Source organism: Neolamprologus multifasciatus, chromosome 11 (genome assembly GCF_963576455.1).
Source record: "Neolamprologus multifasciatus chromosome 11, fNeoMul1.2, whole genome shotgun sequence".
Lineage (NCBI taxonomy): Eukaryota > Metazoa > Chordata > Actinopteri > Cichliformes > Cichlidae > Neolamprologus > Neolamprologus multifasciatus.
Window position 1 is genome coordinate 34,571,604 of NC_140449.1, and position 26,533 is coordinate 34,598,136.

Below are 26,533 nucleotides of genomic sequence, written 5' to 3' on the forward strand. Positions count from 1 at the left end.
ATAAATCTGACATATATTGGACTTGTTTCCATCTGCGACGAGCATATATGTCATCTTTTTGAAAACATCCTGGTGGTAATGATGGTGCAGTCTTAAGAAGCAGCAGGTGGTTTGGAGTAAGTGCTTCAAGGTCGTTTGGATCTGTAGAAGCCTTTGTAATAGGACGACCATTCAAAATAGCTTCAGCTTCACATAAAACAGTCCTGAGGCTCTCTTCATCAAGACTTTGTACATTTAAGGTGGAATTAAGAATTTTTCTCACAGATCTTATAAGTCTTTCCCATACACCTCCATGATGTGAGCCAGCTGGGGGATGGAAAGTCCATTTAATGCCATTTTGAAGAAGGGTATTGTGTAGACGATGTTGATTCCAATCTGCTATCATTTCCTTCAGCTCACGATGGGCTCCCACAAAGTTGGTGCCGTTGTCAGATCGCAGTTCTTTTACTTGACCACGTCTGGCAATAAAGCGACGAAGGGCATTGATAAAAGAGTCTGTGTCCAGTGATGATGCCATTTCAATATGAATAGCTCTTGACGCTAAACATGTGAATATCACACCATAGCATTTTACAGTAGTCCTTAAACGTTTCACTAGAAATGGTCCGAAATAGTCCACTCCAACGTACGTGAATGGTGGTTCATCAGGAGTTACTCTGTGCAGGGGCAGGTCTGCCATTTGCTGTTGTCCTGGTGGGGCATTTACGCGCCGACACACAACGCATTTAGCCACAATTTTTCTTATAGGTACCGTGACACCTGGAATCCAGTATTTTTGACGCAGTTTGGATAACATGTGGTTACGGCCTCCATGACCCACCGCTTCATGGACATGTTGAAGGATTAGGTTAGAAATGTGGAAGTCTTTGGCCAGAATAACAGGATGTTTTCTCTCTTCTGGCATTGCAGTTCTACTGAGTCGTCCACCAACTCTCAACACACCTTCTTCCAGGATGGGAGTAAGTTTATAAATGTGACTGGTTCTCTTAACATTCGATCCTTTTGTTAAACAGGAGATTTCATCAGCAAACCGCTTCCTTTGACAAAAGGAGATTAAAGCCATTTCAGCGCTAATCAGCTCCTCAACTTTGAGACTGCTGGTGTCCAGACAGTGTTTCTTCATTTGAAGGTCAATGTTTTGTCCAGGATCATGTTTAATCTGTAGTTTTCTTCTACTGTAATGCAGAAGCAGTTTTTTAACTCTCAGAATCCATGCTACTGCACGCTTCAGCCGAGTCCAGGATGAAAAATACTGAATGAAGTGAGAAACCGGATCTATTTCTTGTGATGTCTGAACAGCGTTCACTGTTGTTTTAATTTCTGCATCGTTTGATGAGATTTGTTTCACTTCATCAGGATTCTGAGGCCACTCCTCTTGTGGTAGTAGAAGAAATGGAGGTCCAGAAAGCCAAGTTTGTTTATTTTTCAAAAAGGATTGTACCGTTAAACCTCGAGAAGCCAAATCTGCTGGATTGTTATCCGTGTCCACATATCTCCATTGTTGAGCATTTGAAACTTTGACAATCTCAGAAACTCTGTTGGCGACGAAAGTGCGGAACCTTGTTGTTTTATTGTTGATATATTTTAGTACAGAGGTGCTATCAGTCCAAAATACTGAGTCCTTCAGTTCCATCTGCAGTTCTTTCTTCCACATTACATCCATTCTGCTTGCCAAGGTGGCAGCAGTTAACTCCATTCGAGGGATTGTAACTGGTTTTAAAGGAGCAACACGTGCCTTTCCCATAATGAATGTACAGTGTGCCTGGTCTCGTTCATTCTTTAGTAACAAATAAGTCACTGTTCCATAGCTGTCCTCAGATGCATCTGCGAAATGATGTAACTGAGCAGTTTTTACAGTTCCAAAACTGTTGGTTTTAAAACAACGATCAACCTTGAACTCCTCCAGCTTGTAGAGCTCTTGCATCCAAATAGTCCATTCCTGTATAACTGCATCAGGTAACGCATCATCCCATCCAATCTTTTTTCGACATAGATTTTGCAGAATCTTTTTAGCAGTTAGGATTACTGGTGCCAACATTCCTAAGGGGTCGTAAACAGAGCTGACTACAGAAAGGATGCCACGTTTTGTCAAAGGTCGATCTCTCAGAGTGATTCTGAACTTGAAAACGTCAGATTCAACACACCATTGAACGCCCAAAACTCTTTCCACTGGAAGCTCATCACTGATCAAGTCTAGATCCTTTATTTTGTTTGCTCTGTTACTTTCAGGTATTACAGCCAACACATTACGACTGTTACTTATCCATTTGTTCAGTGGAAAGCCTCCTTTCAAGCATATGGCACAGAGTTCATGATAGAGATCTATCGCATCCTCTTCTGTGGCTGCTGAGACGAGACAGTCGTCGACGTAAAAGTTATTCAACATTGTATCCACGGCTTGAAGGCTAAACTGTTGTTTATGATCTTCAGCACATTTCCTTAGTGCAAAGTTTGCACAACTGGGAGATGATGTTGCTCCAAACACATGTACTGTCATCCTGTATTCAACCATGGCTTGAGTGTAGTCTCCGTTGGGCCACCAAAGGAATCTCAACATATCTCGATCCTCCTCTGGTATTTTAACCTGATGAAACATGGCTTTAATGTCTGCTGCAATGACAACAGGTTCTTTACGAAATCTTGTCAGAACTCCAAGTAACGTGCTGGTCAAGTCTGGACCTTGTAAGAGCTTGCTATTTAGCGACACTCCATGATACTTGGCTCCACAGTCAAACACCACTCTAAGGGTTTTCTTTTGCGGATGCAGAACACCATGGTGCGGCAAATACCATTTCCTGCCATCTGTCCGTTCCAAGTTGTCTTCTGGTACCTTTTCTGCATAACCTTCAGAGATCATATCTGCCATAAAACTGCTATAGTCCTGCAGAAAAGAAGAGTTCTTCATAAGTCTTTTCTTCAGATTCTGAAGGCGTTGTTCAGCAACACTTTTATTATCTGGCATGCAGACCTTTAAGTCTTTCAATGGGAGTCCAATATAATAATGACCATTATGTAGGTTAGCAGTATTGGAAACTTTATCCAAAAACTGTTGGTCTTCCTTAGAAGGTTCTTTCTCATCTCTGGCACACTCTGGAAAATCAGTTTTAAACTGCTGATTCCACAGCTCATCAAGTTTCACCACTGAAACTCTATTGACACTTATCTGTGGCTGATTGTGAGCTTCAGTTTGAGTCTCACCCAAAGGACCGTTTACTATCCAGCCAAGGACAGTTTTAACAGCATACGGTCCATCTCCAACACTTCTAATGACATCCAGTGGTTCCAGAGCCTTTGGCACATTCGAGCCAATTAGCAAATCAATTTCAGAGTCAATTTCTGGCAGATGTACAGACTTCAAATATGGCCACCGGATTATATCGTTCTGGTGAGGAATGTTTCCTTTATGGACAGGCATAGTGAACTGAGTATAAAGAATGGGAAGATCACAAAACTCATTTCCGTCTAGTCCAGCGACTTCTAAATCTGCAACAATATCCGTTTCAACAACTTTATTTTGTCCCATAGTTCTCAGCAGAATGTTGGATCTTCTTCCATGAATTTTCAGCTTATTCATTAGCTTTACTGTACAAAATGATGCAGTGCTGCCTGGGTCAAGAAATGCATAGGTGTACAATGTTACATTTCCTTTCTTGGCCTTAACTTTCACAGGCACGATTGAAAGTTTGAATTCATCTTTACCGGCCCCAGTAAGAGCACTGGTCTGAATAGAGACTATGGCACGATCCTGAGTTTGTTCCTTTGATTCTTGTTCTTTACTCATTGTCTTTTGATAGATGTGTAACATTTGAGGATGCTTTAAACCACACGTCTTGCACCTGAGGCGCTTTTTGCAGTCTCTACCAATGTGTCCTTTACAAAGACATCCGAAACAGACTCCATTCTCTTTTAGAAAAGTGATTTTGTCTTTTTGCGTTTTTCTTTCCAGCTCTTGACAATTTTCTAAGGTATGTTCACCTTTGCAAAACAAGCAACTCCTCATTTGTGTGGCTCTTTCTTTTTCCTTAACTTTGTCATTTTCTTTATCAGATGCCATCACAGAGGTAGCAAAAGAACTTTCTTTGAATCTTGTGTGAGTTTGAGACTTAAGTTTTCTTGTGTCTCTGTTTGTCATGCAGATATCCTTGATGTCCCCAAACACTGGGTCAGATGCAATCTTCACTTGTTTCTCTAAAAAATCCACAAGATCCTTAAATGTAGCTTGTCGATTACACTTCTCATGGAAATCACAGACTGCAGTTCTCCACTTATCTCTCTGCCTGTAGGGAAGTTTCTTTGTTATAGTTAACATGTTGGCAGGCATGTCAAGCTCCTGCATATAACTGAGATCTTCCATAGCATTGCAACAGCCTCTTAGGAATATTGTGTAAGCTTGAAGAGCTTTCGTGTCCTCTGCTTTTATTGAAGACCAAGCAAGTGCTTTGCTCATGTAAGCCGTGGCAAGTTTATGTTCATTACCAAAATGCTGCCGTAATAAAGACTTTGCCTTTCTGAATCCTGCTTCTGAAGTCATGTGTAGACAACTCCTTACAAGTTCTCTTGGTTGACCCTTTGTGTGTTGTTCCAAATAATAAAGACAATCTCCAGGGTTTTTATTTCTGCTTTCAATGTTGTGTTCAAATGATTTAACAAAAGTCTGGTACTGAAGTGGATCTCCATCAAAAACTGGGATCTCCTTTTTAGGTAATGAAGAAAGACTATGTTGTTGTATTAATAAAGCAGTGAGTTCGTTTTGCTTACTCATGACAGATAAGATGTTACAGTCTTCTTCATGACTAGAGATTTGAGAAGGTACATGTTTAGTTTCACGTGAATTTCTAATGTTTGACTGATATGTCAGTGAATCTTCAGAAAGAGTCTGAGGTTGTACTGGAACTCTGCCTGTGGTTAAGAGAGATTGTGAGTCTGCAACATTATGCTCCCTAAAGATATGCACATGTTGCCTTTCATGTACAGGATTATCAGGACGAGTATTCAACACTTGAGTTACCTTTTGTCCCTTTTCAAAATATGACTCCATACCATCTGATATTTTTGATAGTTTACTTTTAATACTGGAACCTTTTGAGCCTCCCAGTACTTTCATTTTTGCAACCGTGGCAGCTATATTTGTTTCCAGCTCCAGTTGCTCGCGCTGTCTCTTTAACTGTGCTTCATGTTCCTCCAAGGCATGTTTATCCTTAAGCAGTTTTTGCCTTACCATCAGCGCAGCTGCTTCAGCTTCAGCCATTATTCGTGCTGATGTTGTACTTGAGGCTCTGGAGTTTGAGCTTAAAGAACTGATTTTACTCTTTTTGCTTCCTACGTTTGAAACACTGTCACCTGGCTGTATTTCATCTTGTATGTCAGAATTGGTTTTAACCTGCTTTGGAGATGTTAAGATGTTATGTTCATCATTTGTGGAAGAAACCGTCTCCTTTGTTAAAACAGTCTCAGCAGAAACGGGCATAACCAAAGTAACAGCAGTAGGCACTTTCTCAGCTTCCTTGTCTTTTTCCATAAAAGGTCTTCCAGCTTCAAGAAGCCATCGTTTCACATCTTCAACAAAATCATCATTACATTTTGTTATGCGTCCAAACCAGTCAATATGAGCGTCTTGTTCATCTTTAGGAATCAATAAAATGAATGCATCATGAGCTACTTTGGCATTTTTATACAAATCATTCAGTTTTTCCAAGTTAAGCTGCACAGCTTTTGCATTGTCATCATGTTTAATCAATTCTTTAATATCACGAGTTAACCCTTTAATCTTGTTAACATGAGCTTTTCGCTCTTTCTGCAAAGTTTCCATTTTAAAAGCAAGTGCTTTAGCCGTCAGTTTTGCAGATCTTTTTTCTTCCAGTTAATGTTCGGCTTCTTTTATTTCACTCATCGTCACTTATTCACATGCATCAAAACAACATTATATCCACAGCTTCAAAGATAGATCACAGCCAATACTTTTCGTCTGTGTAAATTATTGCGCAGCAGCGTCACAGGCTGTCAAAACCAAAGCAGCGTCCTCCAGCTTGCCAAATCAAGCACACGCACGCACACAACGCAGATCAAACCAATGTCCCCAATGGACAAGCGGTGACACTTACAACCTGTGTTCAAAACATCCAATAATACACAGAGTGAATCAGCGTGTCCTACCGCTTCTGAAGTGTCTTTTGTGCTGCGTTCCACCATGCCAGTGTGAAGGTGCCGTTTCCAATTACTCCTTTGAGAACTGCGTCCACTCATCTAAAGGCTCCGTGACTCCAAAACGTATATCCAAAAATCCTCTTCATTGTTCTGATGCGTGCGATAAAAGACAATTTTCTGTTGACTAAATGTTGCGACTTTCATCCGTAAATAAAGCCGCGGCCGGCTGAGTTGGTTGTGTCCCTGTGACGCGCCTCCAATAATCCATAATGAGTCGTACTTGTACTTTGCGCATTTATTTTAAGAACGAAACAAAAACAAATGTTTGCGCTTTCAATCAATTAACAAATAGCGCATGGATTAACTGATGTGCCAAAAGATGACGGTCAACAGAAAAGTTTGCCCACAAACCACTCACCCAACAACCCCTGCTGTGAACACCGAGATCAGGTAAATAGACTGTGACCACACCCACATGCCATCACCGGAGACACAGGTAAGGCTATACACCTGTGCCACCATAACAAAAAGGCAAAACATAAACATTGACTTTGGCTCTTACATTCATAATTAAACAATCATTTTTATTTTAGTGGATTTTAATGTTGTGGCTGAGGCCATTGGACTTTTTATTGATTTTAAGTCTTCTATTGTTAAATAATATATTTTTCTATTCCCTCGGCTGCTCCACTGCTCTGTCCGTTTTTTTATTGTTCCCCTTCTTAAGGTAAAACCTGGTGTCCACTTACACTCATATTCATGCGTGCTCCAGGAAACGTCACCTACACTGTTTAAAGAAGAAAGAAAATGCATAACCCAAACAGTGATACACACTCGGCTTTTAAACTGTCGCATGTTCGTTATAACGTTAATCTTAGCTCAATCACTCCATAAAGGAACGCCCGATCGGGGCTATCTGTGGTGACTGGAGCAAGTCACTAAACAGGCTAACAAATAACAAATGATGATTACCTGCAGGTAAACACAAGCGAGGCAAATGACAGAGTAACCCATCTGGTTGCATCGCGATGTGGCCAAACAGGACCGGATTGATTCTAATGTGCAACACACACTGTGCCACAGCGCAGGGTCATGGAGATGCTTACAAAACAGGCATTTCCTTTATTATTTTATACGACCGGTTCTTAAATCTTGGTGCCAGCAGAATATTTATCAACATAAAGAAAGATATTACACATAATAAGCACACAGGGACACCGGAAATCACTTCTTAGCAGATAGTCACTTTGCACATCACCCGCCCTTTATCCAGGTGGGAGGAGAGAGGCGCAGAAAAGCGGAAGTTTTTCCGCCTCAGCGTTTACAGAAAGTGAGAGAAAGCAGCGGGAGAACAGTGCCTCACACTAAGCTGCTTCACAAACACTGAAGAATGATTTTCCATCAGCAGTGATTCCAGGTGTTCACATTTTACATGAAGTATTGAAGGTAAGCGCGGCATTAAGTTCTGCTTCCTTCTGGAAGTTCACATTCGTAATTCTGCTTCCTTGTTGGAGTTGTTTTCTTATGTGTGTAACGAGGAATGAGATATAATAATAAGTTATATTAGATCATGTGACTGTTGCTGGTTTGAAGCAGAGGTGCAGAGCTCTGTGGGAAAGAACCGGAAGTCACGGTCACGGTCGAGTTCTGGGTTGTAGCGATTTTACCGGTTGAACCAGTTTCTCCCATAGTCACGTGATCTTAACCCTTGGATGCACAACCTACCAATACCTACACTCTTCCACGAGTGGGGTCAAAAATGACCCCAAGTAAAATCGATGCATTTTGCTATAAACTCGGTTGTTATTCTTCAAAATCTTTAAAACAAAGAGTTGTAACATTCTCATATTTGAGGTATTTCTCATAAAACATGTTTGTGACATGAGGCCCTTTGCATTTTTATTTATTTTTTCATTAATTTTAAGAAATTGCAGTTTTTGTATTATTTGTATCACTTTTGTATGCTTGCTCTGCATATACTGCAGAAGCTGGGTCTTCCCTCTGAAAGGTACAAGTTGTTCATCCACTGTAACACAATCACTAGGGATGAATTTCTGCCTGCAGTTGACCAGGAACAGCCCCATATGTAGCAGAAAGCTGCCATGTGGTTCGTTTTCAGTCCATAGGCTCTGGTCCTCTTGTCATCAAAGTGCAAGACGGACGAATATCTTTAAATCTTTGAATTGACATAGTGGCCTTGAACAATGGGGTATGCAGAGGACTCCCAAAAACACACCAACTGGTACATCCCAGTTCTTCTCACTTCCTGCAAGAATGGTCAGTCAAATGAAGGCCAGGAGCTTATGTTTGATTACATTTTTCCACTCTTTTCCCCTGTCTGTGGCTACTCTTCGTGCCTCCATGTTTGTGCATGTCAGCACCTCTTCTATTATATTATCAGAATGAACATCTTCCATGCATCTATTGGGGAGACAGTACTAGACCCAGGTGCAAGCCCTGGGTGACTAATTCAGAATATTGTGGCTAGAGCAGTAAGAGGGGCTCATTCTGTTAGACTCAATATCCATTTCCTCATCAGAGGACTCCTCTGTATCTGACTGGCCTTGTTCAGTGGGGGGACAATAGTCTGGATACTCTATATCTTAGATGTCAGATTCTGAGTCAGTGCCTCCAATGGGCTCTTCATCCCATCCGTCCTGAATCATTTGTAGGGCCACAGGGATCCTTGCTGGCCTCATAGCAGCCATGTTACTTTAGATATTTAAAAAAAAAACATCAGAAAGGACAATGTTTGAAATGCACAGGAAACTATAAACAGGGGTGCACATAAATGGTGCACGTCTTTTATTTTGACAGCAAATGCGCACCGCATTTGCTGTCAAAATAAAAGACGTGCACCAGATAAGAAGTTGGGACGCTCGTTTGTGTACATTAGATGTTCTGGAGGAGGACAGACATTTGTTCAGAACTCTTAAAGATGTTGAAGAAGCTCCGTAAGCAATTACTTAGGTGTTCCTCCACCGCAAAAGAAGCGCGTATTCTCTGAATTTCCGGGAATACTTTTCTTTTGACAGCGAATGCACACCTACGGACCACTTATGTGCAGCCCTGACTATAAATAGTGTATGTTACTGTGTAAAAATTAATTCTTGATCCATCAGAAGTGTAAGTGGGACGGTCGGAGTTGCTAAAAATGAAAGCTTCATAGAAGCTTCCATAGGAACTGCTTGGGGTCATTTTTGACCCCACTTGTGGAAGAGTGGGGTAGTGATACAAAAACAGCATTTTTTTTATAAATTAATGAAAAAATAAATAAAAATGCAAATGGCCTCATGTTACAAACATATTTTATGAGGAATACCTGGAATATGAATATATTACAACTTTTCATTTTAAAGATTTTGAAGAAAAACAACCCGTGGGGTCATTTTTGACCCCACGTATGCATCTAAGGGTTAAAGCTTCTTCGTCTTCATCAGACACTAGATCTTCCTTACACAGCTCTGGATGGTTCCTCTCTCTCTGTCTCTCACTTTCTAGTAGAATACAAATTTCTAACCTGCTGTCAGAGTCACAGATATTATGACAAAAATATTTGTCTTGAATCATGCTCCATCATTCAGGTTAGGAAATCCAAACAAGTTTATTCTGCTCATCTAGATGTAACGTTTCCAGGGCAAATACTTTTTGACATGTAAAATAAAGATAGCACTGTATATATGTATGTAAGTATATATGTATGTATAGGTATATATAAACATATAGATCAGTGAGAATCTACAGGGCTTTTCCATTTAAAAAGTTTGCATAAACCAGGGGTGCATAATGAATTGTCTCAAGGAGCCACGTGAGAAAAAGAGACTGTTGTGGTGGGCCTCACCAACAAGCCGAACTCTAGCACACACACTCACACACTGCTGTGGGTTGCATGTTTTTTTTTTTTTTTTATCACACAAATTTTAGATGTGGTTCAAGCTGATGTTTGACGTTCACGTCCAATCACAGTTTTCATGAAAAGTAACAAACGTCCATGTCAGTAATGTTGTCATTAGTGAAATACAAAGCAGTGAGTTTCCATCCATCCAATGAACAAACAGCAGACATGCTGTCCTTCATGTATAATATGATTTCTTCATTTTCCAGGTGGTAACTATGACGACTAAGAAGCTGCTCATTGAAACACTGAACCAGTTGAGTCCAGAGGACTTTGCTGAGTTCAAGTCCCTCATTGAACCGGAGAAAGATCTATCATCCAAGCCAAGGGGCCGACTGAAAACAGCAAACACACAGGATGTAGTGGAGCTGATGGAGGAGACGTACAGAGGAGAGAGTGTGGAGGAGACCAGAAAGGCTTTAATGAAGATGAACAGGACTGATCTGGTGCAGAGATTATCAGGTATCACCTCATGAAACGCAAATAAGAGAACAAAGAATTAAATATGTGAGAATACTGCATATAGTTTATCACATTCATATGAAACCAGGTGCTGACTGATAGAAAAATCTCTTGACTCTGTGTTGTGTAGTGAATGATGAACAAAGACGTTTATATTTTAGTGCTGCTTTTTATCACGTGGATTAGAGCAGAATATGTGCAGGTCAGGCAGGTTGGCTCATTACAGGAGGCTCAAACACAGCACACTACAAAATAATAGCAGCTTCTAGCCGGTGTGCAGTGATATTATGTGACTGTTTCAGGACTTCACAATTACAACAAACCACCGAAACTCTTCTTATTAACAGTTAGACAGTTACAGAGGTCACATGCTCTGTAAAGTCGTAAGATGGAGAGGAAATGGCGTGTCACAAATTTAGAGGATCATCATTTAGCCTGGAGAAATAGTTTGCTGCTTTATAAGAAAGCCCTCCACAAAGCCAGAACATCTTACTATTCATCACTGATTGAAGAAAATAAGAACAACCCCAGGTTTCTCTTCAGCACTGTAGCCAGGCTGACAAAAAGTCAGAGCTCTTTTGAGCCAACCATCCCTTTAACGTTAACTAGTGATGACTTCATGAACTTCTTCACAAATAACATTTTAATCATTAGAGAAAAAATTACCAATAATCATCCCACAGATGTAATATTATCTACAGCTACTCTTAGTACCATTGATGTTAAGTTAGACTCTTTTTCTCCAATTGATCTTTCTGCGTTAACTTCAATTATTACTTCCTCTGATTTATTTTGGACACACGTTGATAAATTAACACATTCAGGTTGTACAAACACAGTAAAATTAAACAGATTTGTTTTCATATTTCAATGTTTTAAAGTAAAAATATTCAGGTTATTGAATCAGTGACTTTCTTTAGTAAATGTTGTTTTAAAGCTCTTTGAACTTCTTTCCTTTGAAAATATTTTTCTTTGTTTGTTTCATTGAATTCTTGCATTTTGAGCTCATTAATATCAGTCTTGTATTGTAAATAGATCTTTATGTTAGCTTTGATTTAAACTCCACTATGGAGACAGACGACCTGTATGAGGTAAATGATTCCAAAGTGTTTTCATTGATTTCTCTGTGATTGTGTAACTATGGCCTCCTCCTGCCTTCAGTCAGCACAGCTGAAAGTGAAACATTAAAGCTTTTTATTGTCAGGACTCAGTGTTATACTCAGGATGAGCACACATAAAGGACACACACAGTGTCTGTATCATGTAGTTACAGTTTGTATTCAATGTGTTGCAGCTGCAGGATCATCAGCTGAAGGATTTGATGTGGAGGAAACAGAGAAAGGTCAGTGTCCAGAAAACACATGAATCAATAAATACACTCATTGATATGAAGATGAAGAAGATGAAGAAGAATTACTGAATGAAACAGAACTGGATCATTTCCTCACACTTTGATAGTTTCCCATCAAATATGACTTCATGTTAACAAGTTTAATGTTGTTATTAATCCAACTTACAAGGATCATCAGGATGAAATCAAAGCATCAGTTATTTCAAAGTGTCTGATTATTAACACTGATGTTAAATCAGTCATGAATGAACCTTTTAATATTTCTTTTCTGTCAGAGAAACACTCTGAGGATGAACGTTGGCCTGCACTGATCCACAAAGTGAGTCATGTCACATCTGTCTGACTTCAGATCATCCAGCTTTCATTTCATAAATACAGGATAGAAATCTTCAATAGAAACAAATGATTTGATTGGAAAAGTCAAAGTTTGATAAGTTGAGCGTGTGCAGTGAGGTAGGTCTGCAGCAGGTCAGAAAAGTCCTGAACTTGTTAACAGAAGCAGAATAATTGTTAATCAGCTGTTTGTGATCATTGTGACAAATATGACCAATGACATCATCACCTTATGTGATGGATGATGTCATCTAAACACATCTACATTTGTCAAGTGTTGATGAGAAAACAAACAAACCTGAAAGTGAGAAATGTCACATTTATCTCATGAACATTTTCTTTGAATTTTCCAGGTAGAAACGATGGAGTCTGTTATTGAGCTGCTGCTGGAAACTCTGGATGGTCTCAATGATCGAGAGCTGCATGAGTTCAACTGGACCCTGCGACAAATTCATCGCAAATATGATTCAGTCTTCTCATGGATGCCATATGAGTGGACAGACCTGCAGGACACAGTGTTTCTGATGGTGCAGACTTACGGCCAACAGTCAGTGGAGAAGACCATGAAGGTCTTAAAGGAGATGAAGAGGACTGATCTGGCTCAGAGGCTGTCAGACTGCAGCTCACTGCCTCGAAGTAAGACAACAAAATCAAAACTCATTAACATCATAAAACTGTTTTTATGTCTCATAAACGTCTGACTAAAGTCTTCTTTGACTTTATAAATAATATTTGTAATAAAGACAAAAAAACACATCTTTAAAACATATTTTATGGCTGTTCTGGAAAAATATACTTCAATAAATACATAAAAATGAGATTAAATAAAAATACTTTGTGAGGAGGAGTAAAAATGACTCCTTCATACTGTTTATTATTGCTGAGGAGGTTTCAGTGTAATTCTGCATATTGTCCATTTTTCCAAAGTCATATTTGCTGAATAATTGTCAGTTAGTTGTTAAATGTGTTTGTCATGAGTGACTTTGAGCACTTTTCTCCTCAGAGAAACACACTGTGGATGAACGACGCTCTGCACTGATCCACAAAGTGAGTCATGTCACATCTCTGATTCAGTACAAGACAGCAGGCTGAAAGTCAGAGGACTAAAGTATCATCAGTTCTCATGTTGAGTCATTTTTCTCATGATTTCTGCTGGATGTTTGTGACAAACTGAAGCTTCATTCAGTTTGACTTCTTCAGCAGTAAGTTTCTGCAACACTAATGTCAGGATGTCTTTACCACTGAGGATGAGCTGAGGAAGTGTCAGCATGTACATTTGTCCTGACTCTTCAACAGGACAGAGAAATCTGAAAACATCAAACACTTTCAGATTAAACAGGAAACTTTATTCTACTTACAAATATTAATAAAGAATGAAAGATAATGTGAAATCAGGGAAAGATTCTTGATGGATATATTTCAGTTTTTATCTGCACAGTGAGAGAAGAACTGCAGCCTGTAAAGAAAAACTATTCAAACCCATAAAAGTGGATCACAGTTTTATATTTTCTTCATTTTTTTGATAAACGTACCGCAATTAGTAAATAGGCGCTTGTGTTTGGCTAAATAAATATGTGACCCCGTGATTGTGTTTATTGTTCCAGGTGGCAACAATGGCAGCTGTTAAACATCTGCTTTTAGAAACTTTGAATAATTTGAGTGATGAGGAGCTCGAGGAATTTAAGAGGCTCCTGCAGACGATCGTTCCTTGGAGGAATCTGTCATATTTCTTATGTAGGTTGAGTCTATCATCAACCAGAGCAGTTATAATGAATCTGATGATGGATGAACTTGGTCATCAGTCTGTGGAGGTGACCAGAGAAGTTTTCATGCGCATGAACAGAACTGATCTGGTGCAGAAGTTACCAGAGAGCAGCTCAGCATCCAGAGGTGAGACCAACATGCATGAGTGTAAACTCTGTGTCATCAACAGGTTTTTGTGTTGGTGGTGTCATGGTGGTGCAGTGGTTAGCACTGTGTCCTCACAGCATGAAGGTTGTGTGTTTGAGCCTCCTGGTTGGCTGGAACCTTTCTGTGTGGAGTTTGCATGTTCTCCCTGTGCCTGCATGCTTTTCCTCAGAGTGCTCTGGTTTCCAGTCCAAACACATGCTTGTTGGCTTTATTGCTGGTTCTAAATTAAATGTGGGTGTGAAAGGTTGTCTGTCTGTTTAAAACCTGAGGTGGACAGGTGTACCCTCTCTCATTATCACAGCTGGGAACCCCCAGTTACTTTGGTTGGACAGGATGGAGGGTTTCTTTGTTGGGTTCTTGTGTCATTTTATTTAGTTTCACAGGATTTTCTCTTTTAAATCATCTGTGTCGTCTGAAGGCTGATTCTACTTGGATGTGTGATGATGTTTGAATCCTCAGAGTTGATTGTAAATGTCTTTCCTCCTCAGAGAAACACTCTGTGGATGAACATGGAGCTGCACTGTTGAAGAGAGTGAGTGTGACTTTAACTCAGCTTTTACAAAAAAATAGTTTTTAGTATTGATAGAAATGAAATAATGTTTTCTTATGAAACTTGAAGTTTTGCAGTTCATAAAGAGAGTGAAGTAAATATCAAAACCACCAGCCGTCTCTTCAGTGATTATTCGAAAACATATAAATATTAATGAAGACATCTTTTTTTAATTAATATTTGACATTTCTACTACAGTTTCTCTGGAAATTAAATAAAAAGAAATCTTTAAATCGTCCAACAGAGATATTATACAGTAACTTGATACATTATTTTGGTTTTACAGGAAAAAGAACAGGAAGCTGTTACACAGATTCAGGAAACACTGAATGAATTCAGTCAAAAGGATCTAAAGAAATTCAAGCAGTTGCTGCCGTTCACGTGCTTTAAGATGGGCCTGCCACAAATGGAGAGGTACTGGTATACAAACAGTACAGAAGTCCTTGTGTATCTGATGGTGGATGAACTTGGTCGTCAGTCTGTGGAGGTGACCATGGAGGTTTTAACAGACATGAACAGACCTGATCTGATGCTGAGGCTGTCAGAGAGCAGCTCAGGTGAGACCAAACAAAGTTGAATAAATAGATTTTCATAATTTACAATAAACTTGTTTAAACAACTTCTAATCAACAAACATTAAAATAAAGAGGAAACACAACAGACGTACAAAAATAACTTTGCATAAATCATCAGAGCTGAATCCAACCTTTCTCTCTGTCTCTGTCTTGTTCTGACATCACTGGTGAGAATATTTGAATTCATCAGCTTTTGATCATCTTAGACGTCACTCAGCTGCACGTCCTGCTGAACATGTTGTTCTGATGTTGAAGCAGCTCTGCACAGCATAAAGTGATCAAACAGCAAACATGTGGACAGTTAGAGGATGATTTTATATGTCAGCATAACATCATTCATTTGAATTCTTTGTGTCTCAACAAGGACGAAAAACTGAAAGAAGTTCAGAGCTTGAAGGTTGTCAGAGCCTGACGGTAATCCCTTCCATTCATCCATTTATTCCTAAAGTTTCTTTCTTTATAAACATGTGTACTTATTGACTAAAGTGACTGTCCTCTGCAGCAGGACTGCAGTGATTGGACTAAACTTAAACCTGAGGTGAACAGTACAGATGCAGACGAGGCTCCAACTTACAGGTAAATCAACTTCCTGAATGCTGCAGCACAGCAAACTGGAACTACAGGAAACAGTTCAGCTTTGGATTTATTCCCAGAGGAAATTCTTCATTTTGCATCCAATTCACACGACTACTCTCTGTGTTTCCATTCACTCTGTTGTTCCTTCATGAGTGTGTATTTAATTCCTGTTTCAGCCTTCAGTGTGCAGCAGGACACTTTGAATGCAGAGTCTCGGGCTTGCGCTGGGTCTGTAAGGGAAAGACCAGCTTTCAGTACCAGTTCAGATCTTGGGAGGGACACATGGAGAGGATGGAGAGCAGACAATACATGCCTGCAGGTCCTCTGATGGACGTCACAGTCACTGCTGGGAAGTTAAATGAAGTTCACCTGCCACACTGGATCTGCATCGGTAAGAGGACACGAAGGAAGAATTTCAGATGTTTGACATTTCTGACAGTGAGCGCACAAACTGTTACAAACTGTTCTTCTCACCATGTTTGTGTTGTTGTGTTCTCCTGCAGGTGACATCCCTGACATATTGGACAAGTTTGCAGTCGTTCACATAGATGACTGTGGAGATGTTGTGGAAAAAGTGTCTGAGGTCACACCAACACATGTCAAGTTAACCGAACCACATTTCTCATTAATAGCGCCTCTGATACGTTCCATATTTCCTCCAAAAATCAGCTGTTACACGTTGATGTACTATCAACTCAACACACCATTCCTCAAACTCCACGTCTACCTGATACGACAGGATCCTGGTCTGGAACAGGTAACTGAACATCTTAATGATGTGAAACAGGACAAGATTCCAAACATTAGGACCGACTGACAAAAGACAAAAGAGACACTGAAAGAAAAATGTGTTTTATACTGAACCCAATGGGAGAAATGTCTCTATTGCTACAATAAATCTCTTCTGTTTGATTATAGGAAGATTTTTTAATCATAGTTTTTCTTTTAACTTCAGCAGCACTTGTGAGAGTCACTTGGCTGTTAAATCTCTTCACTGTAATCTGGAGATTATTTGGACCCAGACCAGAGTTTATAATATTACATAATACAGACTTCATATAAGCAAAACTATTAAAAATTAGACACTTGTTATTAACCAGAGAGTTTACAAAGCACCCATGAAGATGCAAAATATTGATCACCTTCACATGGTGATACTCTCCCTCTCAGAGTTTGACACAATATTTCACAACAATCTCTGACTTTATTCTCATTAATGTGACTTTTTCCTCCAGTTTACTTTTCCAGCAGACCATAATACTCTTTCACAAAAATCTTATTTCTTGATTATAAATGTCATTTCAAACACAGATGGTGTAAGCTGGTGTAAAGTTAACCCCTATTTTGATTATTTTACTTTTTTGTTTCCTTTTTTTTTTCTTAAACAGGAAATTGCTCAGAAATATTGTGAGAAAAATGATGAGACAAAATCCCATTTGAAATTTCAAAAAATCATGAAGCATCCCCCAGACCAGTACCTGCAAACTGAGCGTCTCTTCAGCCTCAAAGCCGACAACACAAGTGCAAAAATCCAACCGGAGGTAAACTTTGTAAAGTTTGTGCTACATGTGGATCGAAACCTTGTTGACAGAAAACACATCAGGCCTTATTTTAGCCAGAATGACACGGCTGCTCTGAAACATACGTGTGTCTTTGCATTGGCTGAGTCAGTGAGAGGTGAGGGGCATCACACCAGGGACTATCAGCTGTCTTTGGTAGCACAGCTGCACACACTTTAACACAGCAGTTTGTGATGCTGTATTTCAGTCTTCTTCAGGTGCTGATGATAGTTTTACCTGAAGAATATAAAATAATGGTAAAAGTCAACACTAGTGTTTCAGGAAAATCTATTTCTGAAGATAATCCTAAAACTCTTAAGTTCAAACATTGAGTTGCAAAGTAATTATATTAGTGTGCTGCTATTTTTTTAAATGGCTCATTTAAATGCCATCACCTTTTTCCAAAATGACCTGATAGATAAGGAAAGTAAGAAGTTGTGGATTTAAAAGAATAATAATAAAAAAAACAAAACAAATGTGATTAAACTGAGTAAAAAGGTCTGTAGTTCATTCTGTTTTTATTCCAGTTCACATTTTTCTGGTAATTTTTATTTTTGTTTTAGTTCATTATAAAACTCTTGATGTGAACAAGGACAAAGAGCATATTTAAAAAACTCAAAGTCTGAGCCTCAACATTGTTTTGACTGAAAATCACTTACATCTGTCTTACTGCATCTAAATAATATCACAAGTCCACAGATAAACTGTCTTTGTATCTTTAGTCTCTGTCACCTACACTTTGTCCATCAAATATATTTAAATGAGTAGATTTAATAAGTAAAATGTAAAACTTGGAGACTCCATTTCTGTACAAATAGCCAGATGTAAGAAGCACAACTGTAACTTTATCGCCTGCATGAAATTGTGACAGAATATTGTGTGCGCGCGCGCGCGTGTGTGTGTGTGTGTGTGTGTGTGTGTGTGTGTGTGTGTATATGTTTGTGTGTGTTCACAGAGGTATTTTAAAGTTCTTTTGTTTTGTTTTTCAAACACAGAAGTTAACCCTCAGATACAATAGGCAAAACTTCTATGAGGTGTACGTTAAGAATCCAGGCAGTGAACTCATACTTACACTGGTGCACACTCACCCAGTTGATGGTGAACCAGCTGATGAGCCACTATGGAAATGTGAAATTCGAGCAGGTCAGTGGTTATTAAGCAATATTACCCACACTGTTACTAATATAAGAAATACTGTATGTGATAAAATGTCAAATGTAAGAGGTTTTTTCCATCAAACTTAAAAGAGTCTGCAGCAGTTTGATTGACACTATGTTTCCAAAAGTATTCACTCGCTCATCCACATCCTTTCATTCATGTGTTAAAATCACTTCCATGGCCTCAGGTGTATAAAATCAGCACTAAGACATGCAGACTCTTCTACAAACATGTGTGAAAGAATCACTCGTTCTCAGGAGTTCAGTGGTCCTGTGATAGGACGCCACCTGTGCAACAAGTGTCGAGTCGCACATTTTGAAGCCAATATGATAACCTTATCCCACCAATGCTGTGGACGTCCAGCTTTTCAGATCCAGTTAAAATCAAATCACTCAAAAAGATCCTCTGGAAAAGAGTAGAATTCTTAGAACAGAGTTTATTAAACAGTGTCATATGAACAGCAGAAATCAGTACAATAAACCAGGATGACAGAAAAAGTGAACAAGCAAAGCGAAGCAACCCCGGAGTGTAGAGCCTCAAAGCACAAACAGCACAGACACACAACAGACAGACAGGAAAGAAGCAGCAGAGCGGGGCATATCGACCCTCCTCTTATATGGGATCAGTGACCCCTCCGCCTGCCGTTGGGTACTCTTTCATCCTTTGTTCTTTCTTATGATGCATAACTTTCTGACCCTGCCCCATAACTTTTACATCCATCATTGAATTGGGTCACTTTGTCAGTTTTATGAGAAAACTGCAGTTAACAGTTAATCAATTTGACAATTTTGTCAGGTACGCATGCTAGACGTAAACTGCTTTCTATGCCGAGTAAAGGTTTTTCTTGCCTTCTGGTGGCTGAGGTGAGAACCAGAATCCCAGCTTCACGCACAGGGGGCAGGTTTGTTTATAGGCATCGAAAGGGCTGGACACACCGTGAGGCGCTACAGATAAACGCAGAGAAAGTGTCCTATGCACATACTTTAGCAGTGCCAAAGTAACCTTTGTTTGAACCAGTCACCGTTGGCGATACCACAGTCAAAGGTTATTTATTGATCCTAATTAGTACATTTTCAAACAGTATTGATCAGCATGTGTTTATACAATAAAGGGCACAAACTTCATTAATATAATTGAAGATAATGTTTGACCTAAATGTGGGTCTTGTGATTTTGAACGTGTAGAAAAAAATGCTCCAGTATAAGTATATATTTAGTATATAGAAGTATATATGATTATATATGTGAGTATATGTCCAGTGTGTACAGGTACATATGTCATATATATCATAGAAAACCCACAACATTAGTCCTGTGGTGAAATTCCCTTTCTACAAAATATTATACATACAGTCAGCTGTTAGTGGTGTTATAACAAAGAACGACAGCAAATCAGATGGGCCACGTAAAATCACAGAGGTCTCCAACTTTCTGCAGAGTCAGTCGCTACAAACTTCACGTGGCCTTCAGATTAGCTCAACAACAGTGCATAGAGCGTTTCAGAGAATGGGTTCCCATGGCAACCAGCTGCTTGAATACTCTGTTTTATCCAGATGAAAGACCTTGAAATTGAACTTTCATATTTAACTCTAATGTCAAGTATCCATATTTTGATTTTTCTTGAATTCCAGATGACCATCCAGAGTCTGGTCAAGCCGAAGGTAAGATATCACACAAAAGGAGCTTTTAGACAAACCTTTTATTCAGATTATAAATGAATGATTTTCTTCTTCTTTTTTGTTTTTTAGTAGACCAGAGTTTAGTGGAATATTCATTGGTGTAGTTATTTAATTGTTTTCATTTGGTGGCACTGAGTCTCTAATGCTTCAGTTTGCTAGCATAATGAAAGTTAAGAAGTTTGAACATTTGTTAAGAAATTAAAAACTTTCCTTGTTATTTTTAACAGCTGCAGGATCCTCAGTGGGAGCAGCTGCTGTCAGCTCTCAGTCGGCTGGTAGGTTCATCAATATTAACTGAGTTTTATATAATGAAACACAGAAAACTGATCAATACTAACTGTGCTTATGTTCCCCAATGACTAAGATGTTGCTTTAAATTTTAGAGATGATTAAATTTAAACTAAAGCTTTGTCCTGTTTAGCATGACCCTGACCTTGAACCTTGAAGTATCACATACTAAGATGGTGTATGTGATTATCTTCACCCATGTGATTGGAGCAGAACTGGCTGAAATCTTTGGCTTCTATAAGCCTTCAAAACTTTATGGCATCATTGTGAACTGAAAAAATAAAAAGTGTGTTGCACATCTCCTTCCATGCCACTCACATGTCGTATTACTGGATATGGATTTTTTGTTTTTTTACTTGATTATGGTTTGACCTTAACCTTCATTATTAGTGTCCAAGGTCAAAGTTACCAGTGATGGTCAAGGTTATATGTTATAAGGTTATAAGTACTCATGAATCTGAAAATGTTATCCTGAAAACTGTGGATGCTAGACTGCTAATAGACAACCCAACCAAACAGAAGTGATTACATGCTCACTCTCTTTAATCAAAACGTTCAAAGGGACAGGAAGTGCTTCACAGAGATGGCAAAAAAGTACAAGTACAAAAAAAGAAGAACAAAACAGAGTCAGAGAAATATGAAGAGAATGACACAGATGACGAGAGACGGAGGGAGAACCAGTAAAAACACCAAACATTAGTAAAGGAAAACTGAAGGAGGGACAAAGAACAAACTAGCACAGATAGACAGGATGATCTGGAGCTGATGCTGTTAGGTATCAGCTTGTGATAAGAAACAAAATGGCACCATTTATTACAGAAAGGTTTTAGAAAAGAGCTCCATAGAACAGAAGTATAGTTTACTTGGAGAGGAAAGGATGCTGGTTTGATTCCAGTCAGAGGCACAAATCCCCCTTTGTGTTATGTCAGGAAGGGTATCGGCTGTAAAACTGCCAAATCAAACATCTGCAGTGACCCCGTATGGCAGGGCGCAGTTGAACGTAGCTTATTCCAGATTTCAAAACATATTTTTCAACATTATTCTGAAATTGCATTGAAATGGTCTGAAACCAAATCTCAGACATGACGGCTACACCTGTTTAATCAGATGACACAGCTCATTATTAAACTCTGATACATCAAACAATGACATCAAGCGTCCATATTCCATTTTTTCTTACATTAAATGTGTCATCCAGTTTCTGGCCACGTTGCAGGTTAGAGAATTACATATATTACATATATATAATTTAACTTAGAAATTTACAGTAAAAATGTACAAATAGCAGAAAGAGATTATAAATTATAGGAAGTGTACATGAAGAAAAACCAGAGTGCGTGTGGTGATGTGATGTGTGTGAGAGTCCAGTCCTACACCTGTTTCAGGGCCCGAATAGCCTGGGGGAAGAAGCTCCTCCTCACTGATGGGCAAAATGTAAAATGTCCTTCCTTTGTTAAAATAACCTGGTCCGATACCACGTGAGAGCAATAAATATATAATTTTCTGTTGTAACTCTCTAACTGAATAGTAATTTAACGACACTCTTTTTCACTTTTTCACAAAACTAAAACATCACTACTTCCACGTCTTTTTTTTTTTTTTTTTTTGCCTGTCCTGTTTGGTTCTTTTGCCATCAGAATTATTGTCTAAAGGCGAGGAAAGATGCCCAACGGATTTACTTTACCAAATTGACCATCACAGCCTTGCCGTAATGGTCTATTTGATTCATCTTTTATTGTTTATTTTATTTATTTATTTATTTTTATTTTCACTTGCTAGATACGGGACAGACTTGAATGAGGAAAAGAAAAGGGAGAAAGGAAGAGGGGGGGGGGGAAACAGCAGAGAAGAGGGACGGGGATAAAGGGCAAAAAAACAAAAACCAACTAAATAAGCAGACAAAAAAAAATACATATATCAATCACCTGGATCACCTGTTGAGAAAGGAAAAAAGAAAACAAGCAGAAGAAAACGAGAGTAATAGAATAAACATCACAATGATATATGGGAATATAACAGTAAATACTAAATATTAAACATTATTGTGCAGCACGTAAGATCGACAGCACACAGTGTGCTTTGAGGTAGGAGCCAAAAAGGGTGTAGTTTGTGTGTGTGAGCACCCGTGTGTACACCTGTGAGCATGAACGCGCTTGTTTTTAAAAGGTTCCTTCATGTAATGATCTGCTAGAGGGTGTGGGGGGCCACTGCCCCGTCCTCCACGGCATGAAGCAGGTATGGAGGAGATCAAGACTCCAGACATCCAGAGGCCCTCAGAACACAAGAGACCAAGGAAGACCAACAGAGGGGCAGCTGTGCCACTGTCCCAGAAAGAGCTGAGGAGAGTTCCAGATGAAGGGTCACTCAGCAGCCGCGGAGCAGAAGCCAGTGGGGGTTGCAGTGACGTGCCCGTGAGCTCCGCCGGCAGCCAGCTGCGCCAGAGTGACCGAGCCCCAGGCCGAGAGGCCGAGGGCACCCCACCCCCGAAGTGGCCCGAGCGAGCCCCAGGCTCCAGGCTCCGACAAGCAGCCACCAAGGAGTGAGCCGGTGTGTACCTGGGCGCCCACCCCCGGACACAAAGAACCACCAATGCACCGATGTCTGAGGGCGTCTGCCACTGGCAGGGGAAGTGGTGGGGGGAGATAGGCCTCCATACCTTAGAGGGCCTGAGATGTCCCCAGAGAGGTGGTGTCTGATACCCAACCTGACATATAGACACAGACATACAGGCACACACAGATACAAACATCCATTCCCACCCTCATGCTCTCAAATGCAATTACTCAACACTCATCCAACGTGGAGACAGACATAGAGAGACGCTGTACACACAATCACACTCCCCAAGCATACTCTAAGAACTGGGTCTAGGTACCCTTGCCCCTGGAGGGGGAAACTGCACCCAGACCCAGGTGGTGTTACCCTTTTTCCCTGCGGTGGGGACAAGCAGACCGCCCCGACTCGGCAGCAGCAGGGAGGCCCCACACTCCAGACCCCAGTCGGACGGCCAACTCCTCCTCCCGGCCCCCCGCTCCAGCAGGTCGCAGAGAACGGGGGCGTGAGAAGACTCAAAAAACCTCCCGCTGCCCGCTCATATGTAGTGTTGATGCATGAGTGTTCTAAGGTGCATTTAAAACCCAGGAGGGCATGGAGCTACCTGCCAGAGAGCAGAAGGTAAGTGCATAGCCCCTCCTGATAGCCCTCAGTGTCTACGTGTATTTAAAATTGAGAGGTGGACAATGACGCCAGGGGTGAGGTGTACACCCTGATGGTCTTTTGGAGTCCATGTAGCGTGCCCACCCCCAAGATCCTATATGTATGTGTTATGAGAGTGTGAGTAATGTGAATGTCTAAGTTGTGAGATAAAATTGAGGCACAAGAAGCCAGAAGGGGACGGGGGGGGATGCCTCCCCTGTACCCTGGTGACACACCTTTACCCCAAGGCCCTGCATGTGTGGGTGATTGTGGTGGAGCGAGAAGAGGGAGGCAGCTGGAGATTGGGAGGGAAGGAAGGGAGGGGCAAGTGACCCCTCCCTGGGGCCAGCTCCCCGCTGACCCCAGTAGGCACCCCCATACTCCGCAACCCGCCAGGGAAAGGGGGCCCAGGCCCATCCGGACCAGGGCCCAGAACAGCAGCGCCGCCCAGCCCCACAGAGCCTGGGACAGCCCACCTGACCCCACCACAGAGAAAACTGCACCCAACCCGTCATCCACTCATCTTCCAGACTACACAAGACAATAGACGCCCAGGCTGAGATCTTCCTCCACCTCTCCTATATCTCCCCCTCCTGCAGAGTGAGTTCCTGAAGAGAGGAGAGCTCCTGCAAGGTGTAACAACCTCCCCCACCAGTTGAACAGCCCCCCAGGTGGCTCGATGCACCCTGCGCCAGGGCCGGGCCCCCATACACCCACCCGCCCACAACCCCAGCAACATACCAACCAGGACCCAAGCCCCCGAGGCCCAGCCAGGGCCCCAGCCCAGAGACGGAGCGCCCCCAGAACCTCACGCCCGTCCCGGACCCACCCAGGGGCAGCCAGGCTACCAGGTCAGTAACCCACGTCCGTCAGCACAGACCCTCCCCTAGCCAACAGAGCCAACAGGCCATGACCGCTACCCCGGGTTGAGCCCCCCAAGGAAGATGCTCCTGGGGAACCCCCCGACGCCCTAAGCCTGTCCCGACCCCCACACCAATCACAACAGCGAAGGTGGGACCAAACTATGACCCTCCCACCCCCACTAGGTGATGGAGCTAATCAAAGGAGCCCAGAGCAATTGATCTGATGTGGTGGCAGAGGCTGTATCAAGACTAATGTAATGTAATAGATAATTTCTATATTGGTTAGAATTAAGATTATTTTTATTTTTCCAGTTCATGAGGACTGTTTTCTTGGCTATGCATAGGGCAGTCAAAACCATATGGGCTATATTCTTATCTGTAGTGACATTATCTAAGCTGCCCAACAAACACACTAAAGGGGAAGTTGGAATGTTACATTTCAGACACTTTGATAAGTCTTCACATATCTCGCGCCAAAACTTCTGAACTGGTGGACAGAACCAAAGAGCGTGGATATAATTGTCCGGTGTATTGGTTTGACAGTGTGAGCAGTTGTTGGTAGACGTAAAGCCCATCTTGAACATCCGATGACCTGTATAGTGCACTCTATGTAATATTTTGTATTGAATTATTTGAAGACTGGGATTTCTAATTAGATGAAAGGTTTTTAAGCAAATCTGAGACCAGAAGTTTTGGTCTAAGTTAACTGATAAATCCGCTTCCCATTTTGCAATAGGAAGTGATATTGATTCATCTGTTTTAGAAAGCATTCTGTATATTTTGGATAGTAATTTGGGGGTTTTAAGAGTAAGAAATTGAACCACACTTGGTGGTGTTTGTAGTTCAACTTGATCCGGTTTAAATTTCTTTTTTACTATGGATTTAATTTGTTGATATTCTAAAAATCTTTTCTTGTTGATCCCATATTGTGTAACTAGTCTTTCAAATGAAATAAATTCTGTTCCTTCTAGTATATGTTCTAAATATTTGATTCCTTTACCACTCCAATCTGAAAAGTTTATCATATTATTGTTTTGTAATATGTCAGGGTTGTTCCAGATAGGTGACGTTTGCATGGGATTAATGAAGACTCCGTTATTTTTAGAAACTCCCACCATGCTGTCAGAGAAGAGCTGATGTTGATGCTTTTAAAGCATTCATGTTGTTGGATGTTTGAGCTGATAAATGGTAGATATGAAATCTCGAGATTATTGCAAAGTGCTTGTTCTACATCTAGCCAAGGTTCATCTAAGAGGGTATGTTTTAGCCACTACACTACTTCCACGTCTAATTGTCTGTAATGGAGGCGGAGAAAACTGGATCCACACTCCGTGCCCGGCCAATGCTGGCGACAAGGGGGGACACGTTTTGTGGGGGATACCTACTTTGGCACAACAGCTGTCACAGTGCGCTGAAAAACCCATGCATTCTAGAGGAAGAGGTTAAAAAAGGAGGGAGACAGAGAGAGATAAAGTGGTAAAGTACCTAAAAAAGGCGCAGGCTCATCAGACCTTCAGCTCCATAACTCCAGTCCCACGATAAGTCTGGACTTTGACTTCTTGAGTAATAATAATCTTATAAAATGTCAATCTCATAGATTACCATGAGATTACCATCCTCTGGTGAATAATAATCGAACAGGACCGCCTACCATGTGTTTCTCTTCAGGTTTAAATCGTTTGGATGTTTGGAGGCTCGCAGTGACGAAATAATAACTCGACTAAAATGTGTTAAAGCAAAAGTAACGAGCCAGTTTCGAAAATGTAAGAAGTAGAAAGTACAGATATTTGTTTATAAATGTAGGGAGTAAAAGTAAAAAGTAGTCAGAAAAAATAAGACTCGGGTAAAATACATTTGTATTTGTACTTCGTTACTTCTCACCTTTGTGCCCGAGGCCTTGAAACTGCCAAGCAGATGTACTCTCATGCAGCTCCTCATTTCTTGATAATAAAAGAGAAGACTGCAACATTAACTAGATACAATAATCTTTAAATG

The 26,533-nt window shown here is 40.6% G+C and overlaps 1 protein-coding gene across 2 annotated transcripts in view; it reads left to right on the forward strand.

Annotated features, from left to right (window-relative positions):
- Positions 1 to 26,533, forward strand: part of LOC146509133 (uncharacterized) — a 47,459-nt gene that overhangs the window by 17,731 nt on the left and 3,195 nt on the right. Inside the window, exons 1-17 of one of the 2 annotated variants that reach the window (XM_085176966.1) lie at positions 7,414 to 7,590; positions 10,249 to 10,501; positions 11,796 to 11,843; positions 12,128 to 12,171; positions 12,539 to 12,821; positions 13,189 to 13,232; positions 13,790 to 14,075; positions 14,585 to 14,628; positions 14,933 to 15,203; positions 15,586 to 15,635; positions 15,724 to 15,797; positions 15,974 to 16,188; positions 16,301 to 16,554; positions 17,186 to 17,338; positions 18,352 to 18,499; positions 20,145 to 20,174; positions 20,420 to 20,467. In XM_085176966.1, the coding sequence (XP_085033092.1) occupies positions 10,258 to 10,501; positions 11,796 to 11,843; positions 12,128 to 12,171; positions 12,539 to 12,821; positions 13,189 to 13,232; positions 13,790 to 14,075; positions 14,585 to 14,628; positions 14,933 to 15,203; positions 15,586 to 15,635; positions 15,724 to 15,797; positions 15,974 to 16,188; positions 16,301 to 16,554; positions 17,186 to 17,338; positions 18,352 to 18,499; positions 20,145 to 20,174; positions 20,420 to 20,467 (2,236 nt within the window). In that variant the 5' untranslated portion in view covers positions 7,414 to 7,590; positions 10,249 to 10,257. Of the gene's footprint in view, positions 1 to 7,413; positions 7,591 to 10,248; positions 10,502 to 11,795; positions 11,844 to 12,127; positions 12,172 to 12,538; positions 12,822 to 13,188; positions 13,233 to 13,789; positions 14,076 to 14,584; positions 14,629 to 14,932; positions 15,204 to 15,585; positions 15,636 to 15,723; positions 15,798 to 15,973; positions 16,189 to 16,300; positions 16,555 to 17,185; positions 17,339 to 18,351; positions 18,500 to 20,144; positions 20,175 to 20,419; positions 20,468 to 26,533 lie in introns of those variants that run through there. The other variant, XM_085176968.1, reaches the window with a different exon arrangement.